The 22,341-nt window shown below is 38.4% G+C and overlaps 1 protein-coding gene across 1 annotated transcript; it reads right to left on the reverse strand.

The window, feature by feature from the left end:
* Positions 1-5,329: 5,329 nt before the first annotated feature.
* On the reverse strand, positions 5,330-20,737 carry LOC131770180 (DBH-like monooxygenase protein 1). Its single transcript, XM_066158650.1, has 14 exons — positions 20,403-20,737; positions 12,953-13,092; positions 12,375-12,558; positions 11,557-11,640; positions 10,719-10,904; positions 10,362-10,464; positions 9,636-9,802; positions 9,189-9,261; positions 8,643-8,728; positions 8,297-8,335; positions 7,576-7,635; positions 6,785-6,909; positions 6,505-6,628; positions 5,330-5,994 (listed from the first exon to the last, which is right to left on the reverse strand). Exons 1-14 carry the CDS (start codon positions 20,670-20,672, stop codon positions 5,800-5,802), a joined length of 1,836 nt encoding a protein of 611 aa, XP_066014747.1. The 5' UTR covers positions 20,673-20,737; the 3' UTR covers positions 5,330-5,799.
* Positions 20,738-22,341: the final 1,604 nt, after the last annotated feature.

Raw genomic sequence — 22,341 nt, forward strand, 5'->3', positions numbered from 1 at the left:
CATTCTTGGACACTAAGACAAAAAGGACGCTTCCCAGGCACAAATACCACTAAAGGAAATCTTTGGGTTTCGTGAAGACTACATAAAAATAGTCTACGTTAGACTTAGGAAGGCTGATAGTGACGCTATCTTCAAGGCTGCTGCAGTAGATGATGGAAAAGTTACCCTTGATAGCATCACGTGGTATATGACACATGTAACGCCTGAAGATGGCGAAAAGTTTAGGTCAATGAAAGAAATGGAGAGCAAGACTGAGGTTAGAGCTGATTATAGGATGCGTCAGGCTGATACAATCTCAGTACCACAGAGTACTAGTTTGACTGGCGTTTGAGTGTAAATGAAGGTTTTACACTCAAACGCCAGTCAGTCCAGAAAAGCCAAGGTACGTCATCATTGCTTTCCAGACTGGTAAGGATGGCAACCAAGGTCAAAATCCAAACACATTTGACCACTGTAATGTTCAGAGCATGAACATCTTCCTGAATAATGTGAAGTATCCATTATTCGACTACGACCTTGACATCGCTCAGAATCAGTTTGCTCGGGTATATGGTGACTCCAGACCTTGCTCATTGTAATACTAGTCCGTCTGAATTGAAATCACTCTACAGTCTCCATGTATTTGACCTGTCGAAACAAAGTGAAAGGCGTAAGACCTCAACTATTGATGTTAGAATAAAAAGCTAGGTTCTTTCAGTGAGATGCCAATATCAGCACAAAAGTCTACATCAGAACCAAAGCCTACACCAGCGTCAAAGCCTGCAGAAGCACAAAGACCTGTTCCAGCGCCAAGGACAAATCAAATGCAAAGGCCTGTCCTTGCAACAAGGAAAAAACAAATGCAAAGGCCTGTCCCTGCGCCGAGACCTATAAAGTCATTTATGCCATTAACTCAGATGTTAAACCAGCGCTTACTGAGGTGAAAAAGACCTTTGACCTGACCAAGACCAAAGCAATGGATCTAGGTAGCTTTGTTAATAAAAATCTTGACGACTTAATCAATTGGACAGGTGTGAGATGAACAATGAAAAGTAAAAGAAGATGATAAGAGAGGAGAAAGTAAACAAGATTGGAAGCCAGAATAAGAGGAAGGCAGAAAACAAAAAATGTTTATGACCACATTTCAAATAACAATAATACTGTATGGCAATATTTCCGTGTGGCAGAAGCTAAGTATGTTATTTGGGATAAATAAATCTTATCATAACTGCCAAAGTGATGTGTTAACTTTTGGAATCTCAAATATTCTGCAAATATTTTGTCCCTTCAGTGTTAATTTATCCATCGATCCAACTGTAAATCCATTAATCCATATGTTCACCCATCTAAACTTGAGAGGGGAGGGTCATTAATGAATTTTTTTACAAATTGGGAATTGAATTTATTCGCAGCCGGGGGAGGGTCACAGATTTTTTGGCGAGGAGAAAATTATTCCATGTCGCTTAGTTGACTCTTATTTGTTAACAAACACGCGAAGTGTATAGAAACCTAAACCTTGTATATACAAGCAAAGCTACCAGTCAAGATTTATCTAAATTATTTACAGGTGTCGAAATAATACATCAAAAACTATCTTCTCCCAACTAACATAATCGTCTCTCTCGACCCGTGCCCACCTTCGTCCATGTTTTGACGGCGGTTATTTTTCCGCGCGGGGTTCTGGTATAAAATCAGTCTCCGGTGACGATTCGTCACTTAAGCTATTCGGGCTTGAACCGACAACTCGATCTACTACATCACTTTGCGAGTCAGTTTCAACCTCGGAAAGTGATGAGGTCACTTTTTGCTGCATATTTCTTAGCAGGGGCTGCCGAGGTTGTTGACACTCCATTGAATCGTACAGCAAGCTGCCAATGTGCGCTTTGATCATTGCGACCTTTTCAGCTTTCTTCCCTTTGAAGGTGATCTTGTGATGGGAAAAGTACAAGGATAGCTCATCCACCCTCAAGGACGACAGCTTATCGGAGTTGTACAGTCCAACCCAGTCAATGCCATTGTACTTCCGTTTCAGCCGTTCCATTCGCTCCCTTTCAGTCTCCTCTTTCTTTTTTCTCCTTGCGCATTTTTATCTGGGCAAGGTGCTCAACATACTCTGCCACAAGCTTTTCGGGGACAATGTATTTATCCGAGAACTTTCTAATAGCCTCACTGTTCCCACTGACTAGTTCACTTTCCTCAAACAGTCGCTTAATCTGAGCTCGAGGCTGGAAGTCTTCCGACTCACGGCCATTGGAAGGGGTTGCACTCCAAGAGAGACAAGGGAAGTTTGGTAGCTTGCCATAGTCGGGATATGGTCGTCGAGTTGGAAGTGGAGCGCTGATAGTCCAATCCTTCTCGCAAAATTTACATAGCTGGGGATTTCGCTCTTGACACGACATTCGCTTATATTCCATATATGCCTCACATTTCTCACAATGGAGGCTCCCAAATTGTTCTAGCTTGGAAAAATACCGATGCCCCGGAAAAGAACTCTTTTGATTGTTGATGACTCCAAGATACTCTTTCAAGTACTCACGGTTGTATAAAAATTGATTTTCTGGTCGGTCGACCAAAAATGCTGAAATATACCCCCGTGGCACTGGGAAGTCGTGAATTCGAAGACACACTTCCTCAGAAACAGCCCACGCGTTTTTTCTCATGACTTTACTACTGTGTGTGTCTAGCTCTGACGTTGAAAGAGACTTAACTTCCTCTTAAGAAAGTCCATACAGACGCGGTTATATGAGTAACACTTCCGGTTATTTTTGTCTTAGAGGAGGCGGGGGGAAGGGTCAGATGTTTTTGTGTAGGTATTTGTGAAGGCAATAACGAAGATTTTTCAGGTTTCGAGGATGAATCTTCACTTAAACATAAAGAAGCTAATAATTTTATAAAGTCCTCTTGCTTTTTTGATTACTTCAGGTAGTAATAATTCTATAACTGCATATTAATGAAGCGTTACGCCTCTGACTTCTCTGAAGCATAATTTGCATAAGCGTTAAATACTTACTGTCAGACATAACTCGTTTATAGGGTCACTGGATGTGGGTTTTGTTTCAAAGCCTACTATTTGTCTACCGTTCCCCTAGTTGCAGAAAAAATATCGTTTCAATGCCTCTTTTTTAAGACAGAAGGCAAAAAAAAAAAAGAAAAAGAAAAGCTTATCACTGAAGGCGGCCGGGTTCCACCTTCAAATAGCTCTCGAAAATGAGATTTCATGCAACAGTAAACTCAATCGTCAGCCACTGCTCTGGAAATAAGTCAACACGTGATGCAAAAATTATTGGAGGGTTCTACAATGAATAAACCCCTCCTGGCCTGCTGGCATGTCGACTGATAATGCCGATTTCACATTTGCTCTCGAAGCTTTGTTCTCGGCCAAATATTCATTTCTCGCCAAAAATATCTGACCTGAGACGAGCGCACGCTGTTGGCGAGAGGACTGGAAATGACAGAACTTCAAATTAGAAACTGGTTTCAGAACCGGAGATATTTGGAAAGAAAAAGCGCTAAAGAATACGCGAAACAAGTCAAAGCTAATGAACTTTGAAGACCAATGTGAGCTAGAGAACATTGACGATTTTCGTCGAGGAGCTGCAATTAAAATTAGCCATTATATGAAGAATTTATTTATATAACGGAATAGTTAGGTTATTCAAAGAAATGAAGCAAATGGAAAAGACTTGCTGTTTTATCTCTTTGGTTTATATCAGATCGTTTTCTGAATGATTACATGATTAGGAAACACGAGAAGTAGATAATAGAAAAACAAAAACACGTCATGAAGCATGAGGACAGACACAGGTTCTCCAGTAGCATCCTTCCGTTCTCCCTCCCCTCCCCTCCCCCCTCCACCACCCTTCCTACAAAACAAAATGGCTCAAACAAAAAGGAAAACCATAAAACAAGAAGACAAACCGAACTTTAAAAAATTTCATTGTGACTAAGTGCAACTCTGGCAAGGGAGTTTGTTACTCATAAGAGCTAAACTGTAAATTAATTTGCACCACAAGAAAAAACGGAGTAGTAATCGCCACCTTGTCTGAATATGTGTAAAGATGACCATTCGGGATCTGGAATGGGTTACATGGCTACTAAGCAGGCTTGTGTCTGCAGTTCATTTTGCGTGGTCTGAGAGGGTGGAACGCCTGAAGAAGTCTACCCTTCAGCTCCACCTCATTCTGCAGAAGTGCATGATGCTTGATTACTGAAAAATACTTATAAAAACGGCAGGGACAACAAGATAGACGGAATGTTATATATAGCAAAAAGTATAAATTTTACTTGTAGCAGTTATCAAAAACTATTCCCAGACTTATCACAAGGTAAAGGCTCGTAACCGAAAGTAAAAAAAAGTTAGATTACGTGAGCTGTAAAAGCGAGCGTTGAATGTTAACTTTGTACGTTTAAAACTGACCACTTTTCATCAAAATACTGAGTAAATGTAGTTATGTTGAATGCTGAATGCTAAATGCTGAATGCTGAATAGTAAGTGCTAAATGTTGAATGCTGAATGCTAAATGCTAAATGCTAAATGCTGAATGCTGAATGTTGAATGTTGAATGTTGAATGCTGAATGCTGAATGCTGAATGCTAAATGCTTAATGCTTAATGCTGAATGCTAAATGCTGAATGCTTAATGCTGAATGCTAAATTCTAAATGCTGAATAGTAAGTGCTAAATGCTAAATGCTGAATGCTAAATGCTGAATGCTGAATGTTGAATGCTGAATGCTGAATGCTAAATGCTAAATGCTAAGTGCTAAGTGTTAAATGCTGAATGCTGAATGCTGAATGCTGAATGCTGAATGCTGAATGCTGAATACTGAATGCTGAATACTGAATGCTAAATGCTAAATGCTAAATGCTGAATGTTGAATGTTGAATGTTGAATGTTGAATGCTGAATGCTGAATGCTGAATGCTAAATGCTTAATGCTTAATGCTGAATGCTAAATGCTGAATGCTTAATGCTGAATGCTAAATTCTAAATGCTGAATAGTAAGTGCTAAATGCTAAATGCTGAATGCTAAATGCTGAATGCTGAATGTTGAATGCTGAATGCTGAATGCTGAATGCTAAATGCTAAACGCCGAAGACTGAAAACTAAATGCTGAATGCTAAATGCTAAATGCTAAGTGCTAAGTGTTAAATGCTGAATGCTGAATGCTGAATGCTGAATGCTGAATGCTGAATGCTGAATACTGAATGCTGAATACTGAATGCTGAATGCTGAATGCTGAATACTGAATGCTGAATGCTGAATGCTGAATGCTGAATACTGAATGCTGAATACTGAATGCTGAATACTGAATGCTGAATGCTGAATACTGAATGCTGAATGCTGAATGCTGAATGCTAAATGCTGAATACTGAATGCTGAATGCTGAATGCTAAATGCTAAATGCTGAACGCTGCTATTTATCACTAGAAAGGAACTAGTCACTTTTAATCACTTAGGGGGAGGGGGACGGGAGGGAGGATTCTTTGAGGATAAGTCGTTGCCAACATAGTGCGAAGAGTGTGGGGGGTATAATTCGCTGACAATATTAACTGCCAATAAGAGGGATTATAAATGTTACAGAACCTTTTAGGGGATCAGTAAATTTTATTGTGACACAACCAGAATCCTCTCCCTCCTTCCCCTCCCCCCTCCTCCCCGACGTTAAATGTTGACCAGTTCAGTTCCGAACTAATTAATGCACACTACGTATATATCATCTAAAGCTGTCAAACACAGTCATCTCGTTTTGATTTGGCTTTATGCGATATGTTACTCGAATTCGGGTAACAAAGTTTTTTCTGCCAAAGTACCAAGAGATTTAGAGTTCAGCAAAGGCTGCCAGGTATATGTATGTAGACAGAAGCAGTAGGTAACTTGTAGCACCTCTGTTGTCTATGGCAACGTTTTTCGAAGTCGTCGGTCTTGTTGATGGCGGTCGTGCTGAAGGGCAAACCACTTCTGGTTTATAGGGACTATTGATTATTGGCTTTGAATGTTGTTCCCTGTCAACGCCCTGTAAAACGAAAACAGGATAGTACAATGCAATGCGGTCACAGAGCAGTGCAGTGAACGATGTCATATATTCTAATTATATCACGCTTTCGAATGGTACACTGTGGAATATTTCACGGGCCACTTTTTTTTTCTGGGTATTGTATACACGCGAGCCTTTGGGAAAATCAAAACACAAAACATTCCACGGTTAGCGTATATATTTCATACTCTTGACCATGATTATTATCATTATGAACCTAGTCATCTGGTGTACCGGTACACGGGGGAATTCCTATTGTTTTCATATCCATACATGGAGTTGTGACGCAGTTCGTTAATGTTTCGTTCTTTTGTGTACCGGTACACGAGGATACAACCCGCAACTGATTCCCATCCTTTGTTGGTCTAACAGTTTGAAGAAGCAAAGAAACAATTGTTTAAATATTTGCTGAGCTCACTTCAAAATGAAATGATAACGATGGCAATGATCATGATTATGTAGAAATCCTCCAAAGGTAATTAAATTTACCTGTATTGGTACATGTGCACGCGCTTGGCAGGTTGTAAACACCTTCTTGGAACCCTGGTAAGCTTCCCTCAAGCCATTGTTGACTGCGTTTATCCAGAAGCTGAGTTGTGCTTGATCACCACCTCTGCATGAGAAAACAAATTGCTCACATGACAATTTTAAATGCTAACATGTCGCACACCTGGCTGCTCTCAAATCAAAAGTGCAAATGCAAGTCACGAACTTAAACATGTAAATTTTTTCAAGGAGAAAGGCTTAACGTCTCTTTTGAACAATTTACTTGTTATACGCCGTTTTCCATGATTGGTAAGCGCTGTAGTCCACGGACACGCACTTTGTGAGGTTAACTTTGGGATAATACATCAGAAATGACAAGCACATTTCGTCAGTTGTAGAAAGTCCACCCTGTTGTCAAACACATAGATCACAATTTGGAAGTTAACATTGATGAACGTTCGTGTACATAATACAAAATGAAGGAATATGTTTTTTTCCGTCATGTCACAAGGGTCACAAAGAAAAAAAAGTCCGAATCCTTACAAGAAATACAACCTCTGACCTTCAGATTCCACGCCCTAGCGCTCTACCACTGAGCCACATAGAATTACGCGTTTCGCATTTAAAATCCATTTTCAGTACAAGTTTCCCAAAATGGAACAAATATGGTGATGCCCACACCTCTCGGTTTCATGGCTGACAACCATTTGAACGTGTTAAATTCTTATTGTGGAGGCCTGGATACTAAGGACATTTAAGTCGCACGATAATGATCCAAAAATTGCTTAGCATGTGCTAAAATAATTAAAATCCACACTTTTTATTTTTGAGAATTTCCGTTTTGAAAATTAGCTTCTCAGAAAATCTGCGCTATGTAGACTAGACACTTTGCAGGAATCCATACAGCTGATATTTAGCTACACCTGGTCTGTTCGTATTAACCGAGATGCTGTCTCCATGAAATGACAATTGCCCAAAGCTCTTCATTCGTCAGCGGTAACTTCAGTAACTTTAGTTACTGAAGTCCTTGGTATGGGCGCTTTCTTTGTGTTTCCCCAGCTTATGATCACTCACCACTGTTTTTGTCTGTCGGTCCTCAGTGTTATAAATGCAAACATTAATCAACGAATCACCCTGTCAGGAAAATAAATGGAAAATCTGTTTTAATGGTGTAATACATGGTATCGATGCAATTCAATTTCCCATTTCAAGTTGCTTTTTCTCAAGCAAGCGAAATCGCACAGTTCTTAAGCAACTAAAAGAAATTTCGATTTTAAAAATAGCAAGTAATACTATCCAATCAGATTCATCTACCAGTCAGTCATTATCAACTGGTCAAAATTGAGAAAATTCTTGTAGTGAAAAGGTTTTTGCCTTCCACTTGAAACGAAAACGGATGAAAATTAAATAGGTAATGGTTTCCGTGGCAAGCAACCAAATTAGTGATTTGGGAAGCTTGGAAAGCGAGATACTAAATGTAGCAAAAATTCAGTGACAAACCCAGCTTTAAAGAAGAGATATGAGAACCATAGAATGCCATCGATCTTTCCTAATTCCGCGTCTTTTGTAATTTTTTTTTTATTTATTTCACAATCAGTTGACTTTCTTTGGTACAACTCAAGGATAAACGTACTCGTAGTTTCAAAATTAGCCTCTCTTGAAGCACAAAGCCCATTTTCGAGTACTCCGTGGAGTATAGTGTTCCCCTCTCAGCTGATTTATCACTGTAAATTTACTTTAGTGATTCCCTCGGCAATAAAAACAGCTGGTGAGATGCAGGTCCTAATATTCTTACCGAAGCAATGTGAACCTCCTTCCTCAATGAGTGATACTCCTGTGATAATGATTAAAAGGAAATAAATCAACCAAAATAAAAATAAATTTTCGTAAGAAATTCATATTTTCTTTGTTATGACTGTAATAACGAGATAAGACCACGTTTGAATATTATTTTTATTTAGATACAATTTATTATGTACAAATAATTGACTAGTTTGGGGCTGTTGAATAGAAATCTTGCGGACACAAAAGAAGGAAAAGAAACGAACCGAAACGAAAAAATCGAAAAGTATCGATGTTTTAAAGCAAGGACACCTCTAAAAAGAGAGAGAAAGGAATCCAATATCAAACTATAACAATACCTGAAAGTTAAAATCATAATGATCATCTCGAGCTATTTCTCGTAACTCCACATCACCTCTCACGTGATGAACCCAGGTTTTGCGGCCTAAACAGCAAAGGCATGAAAAAGGAGGAAGGAAGAATTACAACAGGAAGCCGCGTGAAAAAAGACAAGTGTACCTCCTTTAGAAAGTGTAAAATACCAAACCCGGAGGTAAAAAGACAACTTTGAATTCTTTGCCCTTCATCAACATTTGAGTTTCCTGGCATTTATTTCATACACAGAGGCTATAACTTCACGCGCGAGTTTCAGAATCAGTTCGAAATGCATTGAACACAAGGTGGCTGTCTAGAAATCCCAGCAATTCAAAGTAGATTACCGTGCAAGTAAAAAAATTACTCTAATAAGGACTAAAACACCCCAGCAATGTTTCTAACTGATATAAGATTCATTTACTTGGAGCGAACTGAATGACAAAGAAAAAGGCTCCTTGTTGTGGTCTGTAATGATCTAAATTACTTTAATAAGGAAACGTTATGTGTAAAGGCTCAGTTTACAAGATTACCCGCCAGATGCGTATGCAACAAAACAGCAAAGACATTTATGCCTCCTTTTGGCAGTTTGGAGTCTTTCATTCCCTAAGGGTAATACACAACGTTAGGAAAATGTCGCATGAAATGAATTCTTTAACGAAAGTAAATTAAATTTGTTAGAAAAACAGCACGATTCGATTAAGTACTGTAAACGCTAAAACCAAGGAGAAGCCATATCGATCGATAAAAAAAGGAAAGTATTAACTTAAATACAAGTTATCTAGATTAATAATCGGAAATGTGATTGACCGTGCTGTAACTGTAGTCCAATTTGGTTAGAAAATAACCAGATTTTGTCCAATGCAAAGCACAGAGACGAAGAATCATGTAATATATGATTACTTTTGACACTTATTTGAAAAACAACTTCACCGATTTTTTCGAAATTCCTTAAAAAACGGCCGATAAAATTCACCCACCTCCTTCAGGCACTCTTTGAGGCAGAAACCATCCGACTGCCAAGCATTCTGTTTTGGTGGGATAATCATGGACCTTGAAACCCCTTCTCCAACCATCAGCACCCCTGCATCATACTGTCTGAGTTGCTTTGTGTGGTAGAACCTTAGGCCAGAGCTGTCATTCAGTCCTTAATTGAACCAATCAGAAATCGATCAATTCAGTTCTTATTTTGTAACACCGCGTTTCGGAGCCACAAACATCATCTTCAAGTTATGGCTTCAACCCTTTTTTAACATAAATCCGATGAAATTTATGTTCCTTATTTCGCTGTGAAAGATGAATGTTCGTGAAGCCTGTATAACCGGCATCGCAGCATTAACAGTTAAAAATTTGTAGAGAGTGCACGGTGGATTTAGCATGATTAGTATTTTCTACTCTGTTTGAAACTTTTTGCCAGACGCAGTGGCCCAACGAATAGCGTGCTGAACTCCGGGTCGAGAGGACTTGAATTAAGACCTGACTGGGTCACTGCGTTGTATTCTTGGACAAGAAACTTATCTCGCCTCTCTCCACACCCAGGAATATTAAATAAAAATCTTAGGCCGAGGGGGAATGAGAGCGAGGGGGGGAGGGAGGGGGAGAAGGTAAGTTGAGGAAGACTGGGTTCTCGCTCAGAAGGATCAGAAACTGGGTTAAACTCTGGTTTGATGGGGCACTTTGGTGTTATTTTATCATCATATGATTACCTTTTTTTTTCTCAGGATTGTCATAATGTATTTCTAACATGACGACTTTAGGGCTGTCAGCTTTTCCTATCGGAAATCCAGCATTCTCGGGATAATAAAATTCCTGAAAGATGCAATTAAAACTTATTGAGTCGAATAGATGGTTAATGACCTGAATCTTTGTTCACAAATAATACTGGAAAAACTCCTTTTATTGGCCTGATTTAAGATTTGGATTTAAGATCCCTGGAGCTAAAAATACCCATTCCCTATGCTTGAAATTTTGAATCCATTCTCTTCTTTCCTTCTAAGAGAATGCTTGATGTCTTCAGTACACACATTTAGCTGCGCTTTCAAAAAAATCATCACTTAACTCACCTTTCCACCAATAGCCCATGCAGCAATTGTTGATACTCCTACGCACTCTCTCCCAGGGGGAGGCATGTTAGAGCTATAACACGCGCCGGTATAATTCAAGAGATGTGTTGGGTAGTGATCGCTACACTCGTACAATAACATGTGATGTACGATGCCCTCATGACCCGCTTGAATTACTGGCTCAACCTAGATGCAAATAGAAAAATTAAAATTTTACTGGAAAGGCAGGAGATGATTATGAAAAAGAAAGAGGATGTAGAGAATGCAGAAAAAAAAAGGGTACATGGAAGTTTCGCCTCATTGTAAGTTCGCCCCCTGGAGGAAAACAAGATCGCCCCCACCTTCACCAGTTCGCCCCAATATTTCACTCGTTTTCGTACAGCAAACGTATACTGTACCTATTTTGTCGAAATTGTTATATGTTTCTGTATTTATCTGACTGGAGCAACGCAGTGGTTTGACATTACTCGTGCAGTAGTCATGTGTCATCGAACATGGCTAGGAATTTGCACGTTGATCGAACTTTGGTATGGTCTCGTAGTACAATCGAATATTGTTCGATAGATAGTATGGTATTGATAGAAATGGAATATGTTTGGTAATTGACAAGAACGTGAACTAGAGCAATGAGAAAAAGAAAGCCGGACAAAATAAATCTTCGGAAAGGTGGGAGATAAATAACAAAAAGGAAACGAAGACGGTAAGAGAAAGTCAGAACAAGAGGTAGGCAGAAAACAAAAAATGTATATAACCACATTTCAAATAACAATAATACTGTATAGCCAATTTTCCCGTGAAGCGAATGCTAAGTGTGTTATTTGAGTTCAATAGATCTTACCATAACAATGTGATGCGTTTCGTTAACTTTTGGAATCTCAAATGCTCTGCATATGTAGCTCGTTCGTTCAGTTGGAACAGCGGTCTGAAATGAAGATAATATATCAAAGTGAAAATTAAAAGAAACCTGAGTCATCACAGCCAGCACAAATTGATCACTTGACTTTAGCAAATAAGGCATAAGCTTATTTCTTTGCACGTCCTTTGTTCCTACAGTGTTAATTTATCGATCGATCCATCTTTAATCCATGCACTCCTACATTCATCCATCGTTCCATTTACCCATCCATCCATCCATTCATTTATTTATTAATTTATTAATTTATTCATTCATTTATTTGTTCATTTATTAATCTATTAGTTTATTCATTCATTCATCTATTAATGTTTTCATTTATTTATTCACTCATTCATTTATTTATTTATCAATTTATTCATTCATTATTAATTTATTTATTCTTCTATTTACTAATTCATTCATTTATTCTCTTATTTATATTTTCTTTTCATTAATTCATTAACTCATTTATTCATTCATTCATTTATTTACTCTTCTATTAATTAATTAATTATTTGATTTATTTGTTCTTCTATTAATTAATTAACTATTTAATTTATTCATTCATTTATTAATTTATTCCTCATTCAAGTAACCTTCATTTTTGCCAACGGTTGTCCCATCTTTCCTCTGCGTTCACTCATTCATAAAATTTGTGTTTTTCTTTTGCTACATATCATTTCTAAGGGAGTGGAGTTTATAAGCCTCTAGAAACGTATAGCTCTGGACTGGGGGCGTATACTAGCGTTTACAGTTCTTACTTCGTTATGTCGTATATCGAATGTCTCAGTATCTGGTGGTAAGGTCGGTATTGTTTCAGGGCTGTTTAGCAACAACAGACTCCTTGATCCCTTGTGTCCTATCTTGTGCGGGGCTATTTCTTCTTCTGAGGTTGGGTCATCCATGTGGTAGGCATAAATCACTTTTGTAGTTCCAGCCTGGATCGTAGAGAGAATGTTAGCTAACCAGTTTCTTCTGTGAAGGTTCGTTTTTACTTACTTAGACGAATCGATGACAGTTCTTTCGATTATTCTAAAGAACTGTACAATAGACTGAGGAAAATGGTATTACCATGGTCTATATTTATTTTCCTCAAGACACTTTTTGGCTTAGAGTTGAACGCTTTCATATTTAATATGAGATCGTAGACCACGCATTTAATAAAGTGGGTCATTGATCATGAAATTGGTACGCAAAAGCTCAATCCATATGCAATTCCTTCTTTTTTTCAAAAGATTTCCCCCTTCATTACATTAATGACAAGAAAAAAATAGCTAATGAATAGGTAAATGAGTAAAAACGAAATAATTCTAATGTTATATACTGCGAACCTCAATCATTGTTGTCCTGTGGATCACACGTGTCAAACATTCTTTTGAAACTCATAACAGTTTTTCCGTTTCTCTCTTCAAGTGAAATCAATGTATAATTCTGTTGGATATCCACCTCTGGAACTGAGTAACCTTTAGAATGTCGATCCTACCAAAAAAAAAAACAAATTAAAATAATGTAAGAATCACCAGGCTGGTCAAAACTAGATAAAAACAATCACAAGCACAAGACTCGTTTTGCGGATTTTTGGACAGGTTTACTGAGACTTCTCGTAATGTGTTCTTTATCGTAAATTATTTGAGAGGGAAAGAAAAGCAAGCTCAAAAACAAATTTTCGAAATGTTTAACACATAGCTGTTCAATGATAAAATACTTATCGACTGAGTGGGAGGGCCGTACGGGAAATATTTCTTTCGTTTTTAAATTTCAAATTGCAATTTTTCTCTTCCCTTCCCCCCTTTGTTATTTTTGTATTCACGTGCGGCTCGCGTGATTTCACAATCACGTCAAAGAACTTTGACCTCGACATTGGAGAACTGACGTGGTCATTTTTCACATACTTTTGTTGTCTGTTTTGACGGAGTTAAGTAAGTTGTTTTATGAGCTTTCTTTAACTCCTTATTTGAAATGCTATTGAGAAGTTTCGAAGTTTTAAGTTATCCAAATTTTAAGGCTCATTTAAGAGGCGATCTCTGTAAGAGTGGTCCAGGGCAATTCGCATCGGAAAAAAGTTTTCCCTCAAACTTTGCCCAATAAACTATCTTTGGTAACAAGTAAATAAAACCACATTAGTTTCTGGAAATACCTCAAAATAAAATTTTTAGAGCACTCAAACGTCAAAGCTGCAAAAGGCCCTTTTTTGACCTCTTGCGACATCGAAAATTTCAAAAGTTGAATAGCCCGGTCCTCGTATCACACCGCATGCAACAAAAAATATTTTGTCTTCTTAAAGTGTGTGATATACAAGGTGTATAAAATGCATTTCAATTTTGATATTCGTTTATTCAGAGGCTCGTCGCAATTTATTTAAAAACACTCGTTGGACAGCTTTCTGAAATTGGTTAAAAGTACTCTTTCTTTCTCGATTGATATTGCTCAAGTCCAGACCAGACCATTAAAAACTCCGCTTGATTTCTGCTATTAAGATGTTTGGCTGCAGAAAAATATATATATGTTATTTTCCGGCTGGGAGGTCCGTATGGTGAAAAACTGTGACCGAGGTCTTGAAAATACTGCCCGAGGCCGTAGGCCGAGGGCAGCATTTTCAAGACCGAGGTCACAGTTTTTCACCATACGGACCGACCCTTAGCCGGTAAATAACATATTTATTGTTTTTAAACTTGACGAAATTCTTTCCGAAAGAACCTGAATGATTTATGGACGTAAATACGGCAAGATCTTCCGTAAACTGAACAATTTTTGAGTGGGTAAATGGTAGTTAAAATAGAGGTGATGCAAATTTAAGAGAGATGCCTCAGCGAAACATTTTCATTTCCGTAACGATAAAGGTGATTTAGAAGGCTTCCAAACAAACTTTGAAACATTATTTTTACAAGTATCTGTCACAATCTGACACCTGTCAATTAGAGAGCGCGCAAGAAAAAAAAAAGCGTTGGAACATTTGAAAACCAACAGAACTAGTTTGGCAAGGACTGTCACGACAATGTTTTCTTCAAAATCAGTTTATGATCTAACGGAAAGTATTATTCACTCTCATCGACCATTCATTCATGTACGAAGATTTACCTCTGTTCATTAAGTAAACGGCGAGGAAAGTAATTGTGAGTAAATTCAATTTTTTTATTTTGAAGTTGTGAGAGTTTGCTCGTTTGTTTGCTGTAATGGCGTGTTTAACTCTGATCTTTCCTTCACAAAAACTAAATTCGAACGGCACACTCCAACGAGACACTAGGGAATATAATGCGGCCTTTTCTCAAAAAATTCCTTCAATTTCTGTTGTGCAATTTAAGGTACAAATGTCCAAATTGAACGGAATTGGAAAGACTCACCAGGAGCGTATATTTGTTGTAGAATTTAAAACTTCGCTCGCTCTTTCACTATGAACAAATTGCTCGAGAAAATTCAGATATGAAATGAATGAAAGTTCCATCGTTCAGTTTAACTGTAACCAAATACCTCACGTTTCAACTTTCTGGGTACTTTTTGTGAACGATTAATTGCAGACGGTTTTTAGGCCGCTTGTCAACTAACGTAATGACACTATTGTTTATACAAATTCATTCTGAAACCAATAATTTTCTGTCAACCAAAGTGATTTGATAGAGAGAAAAGAGAGGATTCATAAGTTATTTATCGGCTTGAGGTAGTGACCGACGTGTTTGCTTAAAAATACAGCCCAGCCAGAAAACGAGGTATATTTATGAAAAATGACAACGAAAGTTGGGATGTACTCGGCGACTCACGAAAGCGTTACCGTGGCCCGTGGGCAGAGATAGGAAAATACTGACCGGGTAAAGAACCAATCAGATTGCAAGATTCGTTACCGTGCCCTCTAAAAAAACAATAAAAAAACATCTTGCACTTATTGATTTTCTTCGCCGAGGTGACTTCGAACTTTTAGCGATATTGCAAGCGTGACAGCCGATTATGCAAATTAGTTCATTGAGCAAACTCCGACCGTTTTATGTGAGTAGCTCAATAAATCTTAGATTTGAACCATTTTAAGTAGAAAATATAGTAGGACAGAGCTTTAAAACCACACCGATTAATACTTTAAGCATTTTAAAAGGCCAAGATTTGACAAATTTTATTATCTCGTGACGAAAGACGTCAACAACAACGTATCGAATATCATAATTTGATTAGCGCTCGCAAACTCTTTTTTAAAAATTTGGCTTCTGTTATTTCATATTTGAGTTCTGATGGCTTACGCTATTCAAACCTGTATGAACATTTCGAAACCAAACTACAGGATTCTATTCAGTGTAACCGGCGATAACAGCACACACTGAAATACACCGTGACCACTGTCACATAATTCAATTGTGTAATTATCCTCAATTGCTTCTCCCTTCTTAATAAAGCAGCGATAACATCGCCTTTTGGATCCGAATTCTGGTCGGCAGGAATTAGGGGAAATTTTGTCTGCACACCTGTCTTTATGAAAGTTTCTATTCAGAACTCTAGGGAGTTCTTGTGGAAAAGGGCCCCGCGATTTTTGAGGAAATAAATTATTACGTTACGTGTGACCTCGTTTTTCCAACAATTAGCTATATCTATACTGTAAAGTGCGTAATTGCATTAGCTGTAATTCATATGTCTCTTTCGGTACTGGTTTGCTTGGGATTAATAAAACTAAATTCTTAAGGGGGTATTCGCCAAAAGAAGTCCTGTTTTCAGTCGCGTTCCTCAGAAACTTCGTTCGGAGACTCACGAGGAGTTTCCGGTTTGTTTAACTTGCCTCAGAGTACTGACTCAATAAAGAGTCATCTCTGCTTAATCCTTTTGTCAAAAGAGAGTTTCACAGAAGGAGAGCTTATCTTTGCAAGGGCTGGCCTGTTCGATGTAGAAGACTCAGTTATGGCAAAATGTGGGTCTGCGCAAAACATAGGCACACTTATGGGAAGTTCTGGCGCCAAAGTTCAGCGTGCCAGTATCCGACACACCCTGGTAGCGATTCCAAACGGCTAAAGAGCCGGTATTCTGTCAATTTGCAAATGTCAAAGGCCATTTCTAAGATGTATGGCGTTCTATAGAGGTTTACACGATACTGCAGCTGATGGAGCGGATGGTTTCAAGAATTTTCTCCAAATTACAGACGAATTGGAAAGCGCGGGAGCAGAAAAGGACTAGTGTAAAGAAGTTCGGAAGAGGCTTCAGGAGAGCAAGTTGTATTTGAAGACTACATGCCGTAATCACTGCGAAGAGGACGATAGCAAATGTGCCGATCACTGTAGGGTCTTTGCACTGAGCCATGCTGGTGACACTGACGTTCAGAAAGTATGCAGTCACAGTCACAACGTGAAGTGTGAGTATTGTGAGATGCTGAAGAGTGTTCTTGAAGAAGTAAAAGGCGCTATTTCTGAGTACACAATGCAATTGGGTAGTTTTCAAGCGGAAGACTATCTGTATGAAGTAACCTAATACGTACACCTTCTTAACAGCTGTAAAAAAGACTGGTTTTCAGTGCTGTCAGTCCTAGAAAATCTCTTTGTCACCATAAAGTTACGAAATTCAGGAATGAAAAAGGCCTTTATAAGATCGGATGAAGCAGGTTACTATCACAACAGTTGGCTAGTATCATCTCTACGAGGGCTCGGACATCAAGATTGCCACTTTCAGCAACTTACTCAAGAGGGCCTGCGCGTTTGGAGAGCGTTTAATGTTGGGCCTGGAAAGTTTATTCGGTAAAATTAAAATTGCAATTTTTCCACAGAAAAAAATGACGGATCTGGTGGAGGAGATTCCATTTTTCCCCACTACTGCTCGACGAACTGCATCAGCAGGAGAAAGCAGTGATGGCAACGACGGTAGTTCCTATCAATGCCCTGAACCTGGTTGCGATGAAGATTTTAAGACCCAGGCCGACCTTGACTTCCATATGAACTAGCTAGTTCATCATGTAAGTCCTGTCCCTGCGAGCATGACTTAAAGTCTTAATGACAAAGTGAAGAGATAGTGGGTTCATTACTTTCCGTCATTGTCATTAGAGGGTGAAAGTTCGACTGAACTGGTTGCAGTGGCCACAGAACCCTTGAAAAGTACATCAAAGGTTGGGATGGGCTCTTCATAGGATAGGTTAAAGTGAACGGCTTTCGCAAAACGTCAGGCAGTACTTGAAACAGAAATTTAATATCGGATGAGACACTGGCAGAAACCAAACCCAGAGAAAGTAGCAAAGGATATGCGAACTGCTTGCACAATAGATGGAGAGAGAATGTTCGATAGAACAGAGTGGTTATCCAACATACAGATTCAGGGTTTCTTCTCGAGATTGTGCCTTAAACAGCGATCTAAAATACAACAAGAATCGGATGATGCCACCGACGCAGACGACCACTTGATAGAAGCATCCGCGTCTGATGTAGACGAAGGGTGTTTGAGAGAGGCGAGGAACACAGTAATGGATGAGATAGATTGAAACATCCAATCATGTTTGATATCTATGATGTGTGCTCGTTGGCAAGAGAAGCAAGGTTGTCTAGTCTCAAAGTCAAGATGCTAAGAGACATATACGAACATTTTGAGCTCGCATTCAAAACGCAAGATACAAATGCAGCACCTCTTGCAAAAATGGAGGAATTGATTTCGGAGTGCAGTTGTTATGCAATCTAGTTATGACGTCCACCCGTTATGCGAATGCGAATTTTTTTTTTACAAGAACTCTTCAAACTTATGAACAGAGACTGTTATGCAGACAGATGTGACGACCAAATATAATTTTTTTTCCTTTCAGCTAGAAATCCGAGAAATCGCTGCTTTATTTAGACGTGAGAAGTATTCAGGACAATTACACGATGGAATTACGTGACAGAGTCACTGGTCACGGTGTATTTCAGTGTGTGCTGTTATCGCCGGTTACACGAAATAGAATCCTGTAGTTTAATTTTGAAATGTTCATGCAGGTTTGAATAGCGTAAGCCATCAGAACTCAAATATGAAATAACAGAAGCCAAATTTTTAAAAAAGAGTTTGCGAGCGCTAATCAAATTATGATATTCGATACGTTGTTGTTGACGTCTTTCGTCACGAGATAATAAAATTTGTCAAATCTTGGCCTTTTAAAATGCTTAAAGTATTAATCGGTGTGGTTTTAAAGCTCTGTCCTACTATATTTTCTACTTAAAATGGTTAAAATCTAAGATTTATTGAGCTACTCACATAAAACGGTCGGAGTTTGCTCAATGAACTAATTTGCATAATCGGCTGTCACGCTTGCAATATCGCTAAAAGTTCGAAGTCACCTCGGCGAAGAAAATCAATAAGTGCAAGATGTTTTTATATTTTTCTGCAGCCAAACATCTTAATAGCAGAAATCAAGCGGAGTTTTTAATGGTCTGGTCTGGACTTGAGCAATATCAATCGAGAAAGAAAGAGTACTTTTAACCAATTTCAGAAAGCTGTCCAACGAGTGTTTTTAAATAAATTGCGACGAGCCTCTGAATAAACGAATATCAAAATTGAAATGCATTTTATACACCTTGTATATCACACACTTTAAGAAGACAAAATATTTTTTGTTGCATGCGGTGTGATACGAGGACCGGGCTATTCAACTTTTGAAATTTTCGATGTCGCAAGAGGTCAAAAAAGGGTCTTTTGCAGCTTTGACTTTTGAGAGCTCTAAAAATTTTATTTTGAAGTATTTCCAGAAACCAGTGTGGTTTTATTTACTTGTTACCAAAGATAGTTTATTGGGCAAAGTTTGAGGGAAAACTTTTTTCCGATGCGAAATGCTCTGGACCGCTCTTACAGAGATCGCCTCTTAACAAGTTCAATACTTATTTTCTAGGGATTTAAGCCTCTTTTTCCGTGAATGAATTTTTTGCAACCTCGATATCAAATCGATATTTGCAAGTCATTCTGCGTCAGTGTTCTTTGTTCTAAGTTGTCAATTATGCTTCCTGCTAACAAAAGGACTGAAGTAGCTAGCTCCATGCAAATTTCCTTGTGGTCCTTTTTGCCCTCCGGCTGAATTGAGTGAAACACTTTTATCAGTCTTTCCTTTTTAATTTTTCATTAACAACCTTTGAAAGTACCTAATTTACTAGAACTGGTCTGTTTAGTTCACCTATACTCAGCTGCTACCTGCGTCATATTTGTGACATTATGAATCAATAATAATGTTTTGCAAGTTCCGACCTGTTCTCTTGTTGCTTTTTGCAAAAACGTCAAATAGTCGATACAATAAGGTGCTTCGGCCAAAATTTCTGTCAGTGACCTCTTGAATTTATCTTAACAAGCCGCTTTATTATATGTTTTGATGTGCAGTATATCCAAAGTGGAAACATTGTATGCGTGAGTTGTCATTTCATATTAAAACATGGACCAATACTGAAGTTTCGCAAGTTCCTGTTCTCTCGTTACTTCTTGCGAAAACGTCAAATAGTCGATGCTTCGGCCAAAATTTCTGTCAGGCATATCTCTTGAATTCATCTTAACAAGTCGCTTTATTACATGTTTTGATTTGCGTTATATCCACAACGTAAACATTGTATGCGTGAGTTGTTGTTTTTAATTAGCATTTCTGACAATTGCCTTGGTTGTAAACGAAACAATGCAATGTCCACATCTAATATAATCCACGATTCAACTTACAGCGGCTTTTTTGCTGACGATCCGTCTTGTAATGCACTAAACGCGCTACAAATAATATATTTATGTAATATTTACAAAAAGAAATGGAAAAACTCGCAAATCCTTAAAAGAGAGCCTGTAAAAAGTTTCGGAATTTAAGTAACTAAGAAACAAAATTAACCAATTCGTTTCAAACTAACCTGGAAATATGATCTACCGTCCTTTACCCAACCGATTACAATATCGGCTCCCTTCATCTTTCCCTGTCCAATAGAGATTCCAAACCCTATCCATCCAGTTGTGTTTGCTTCCACGGTGAAAAATATTTCTTTACTTTCAATGCTTACGTTCCAGTACAGTTTTACATTTTGATCTTCATCCAGAGGAGCGAAGAAGGAATGTTCTGACAATAGATCAGCTGAGGTTTGCAATGTTAATGAACACAGAAGGATAGTATGAAGAGACAACATCTTGTTACTTTAACTCGACCCCAAATTATGGCTTACAAGGTCAGCTAAAAATAGCTATGGCTAAATGATACGATGTGTAAAATGATACGACGTGTAAAATGACACGATCTGTTATAAATATTCATGAGTTCAAACGGAAGTCGGATGTTGACATTTTCACAGAATGACCACCACACTCTTTAAATTGCTCAAGTTAAAATAAATTGATCACATCAAAAACAAATTGCCCACATTTGGTTTTTCAATGGACAAATTCTCCGAGCGTTTTCATCCTGTAATATCTCGCTCGGTTGTCACTAAGAAATTGTCGCTTCTGATCAGACTGCCGGGCACGATCTTGAATTGGTTCCCTTGATGTAAAGATCTTTGACAGTAGCGGTGCATTTTGTTTTACGATCCCCCCAAAGGCCCTTTTACACTGAACAAAAGTACTGCTTCATAATCACTAAATTCAACTGAGACAATCATTTTTAAATTTATACTCTGTGAAAAGGGTTTCCTCGGAATTCAGGGGATATTTCCGACTGCCCGGTATTTAACCTGTTTGAGACCGTTCCCGGCAGTCTGTTCAAGCGTCGACAACGAAGCGGTTTTGTGTTTCGATAAGCTTGGAAAATTTGTCCATCGATATACTCATTAGATTAATATGAATTTGCCAGCGGCATTTTTGTGAAAATTTTCAACTGCCGGGCATTTAGTCTATTCGAGAGTGTGCCCGGCAGTCTAATCTTCTAAGATTATTTGGTACAGTCTAAGATTATTTGGTACAAAGGTTTCTATTCCTTAAACAAACCAGTGTCAAAGAAGAACAGCTTGAATTTTTCCAAAAGAGTTAAAATTGGTCTATACACTATGAATTACTTTTGAAAGTTGTCAGAAAAAAAACCATTGAACGAATAATACCGCTGGAAGCTTCCGTCTTTCCCTGTGGCTAGATATTCCGCGTAAATGTGATTACGCTAAGCCGTCATTATGCATGGCTGGCAGACCGGAGACAGTAGTAGCGGAAACGTTTTTGGCTCCCCCCTCCCCCGTCTTGTGGCTAGATGTTCTCCATAACTACGATAAAGCTAACGTCGTTCGTTAACACGTATGCGGTAGAGCGGCGATACCAGGCGGGCAAAGTAGTTAAACCCACCCCCTCCCATCCTCCGCCGGCCCCTCGCGAGTCTCCAGACCCCCACGTAAAACTTGGAGTGACACCAATTTCAAATTAGAAGTAACTCAAAGAGCTGGGATATGTTCAGTTCAGTTCGCTTTCATAATACAAATGCACAAGTAACACCAACTGGCGATGAATAATGATTAGTCTATGATAATCGCTACGCGCGAAAATTGACAAATTTTAAGCGTGAGTCGTAGAAAAAAAAGTTAACCGTAACAAAAATGTCCGGTGACAGTAATGGAATTGTTCACCGTTCGTAGTAAAATGGTCAAAATTATAACCGTGAAAGCTATCACTTCTATGAGACCCTCAGTTACCGCTTAAGTTTCTGCTGCTGATTTAGCACTCAAGATCTCATTAGAAATTCTCCTTACTGTCTGCCATACAGTTCTTGTGATGTTAGTTTGGAGAGGTTGGTATTGGATCAACTAATAATCTCCTAACTGATATTTTTCGTTATTCTCATCACTTGTCTGCTTGATATTGTATTAATATTGTAAGGAG

This window comes from Pocillopora verrucosa, chromosome 11 (genome assembly GCF_036669915.1).
Source record: "Pocillopora verrucosa isolate sample1 chromosome 11, ASM3666991v2, whole genome shotgun sequence".
NCBI lineage: Eukaryota > Metazoa > Cnidaria > Anthozoa > Scleractinia > Pocilloporidae > Pocillopora > Pocillopora verrucosa.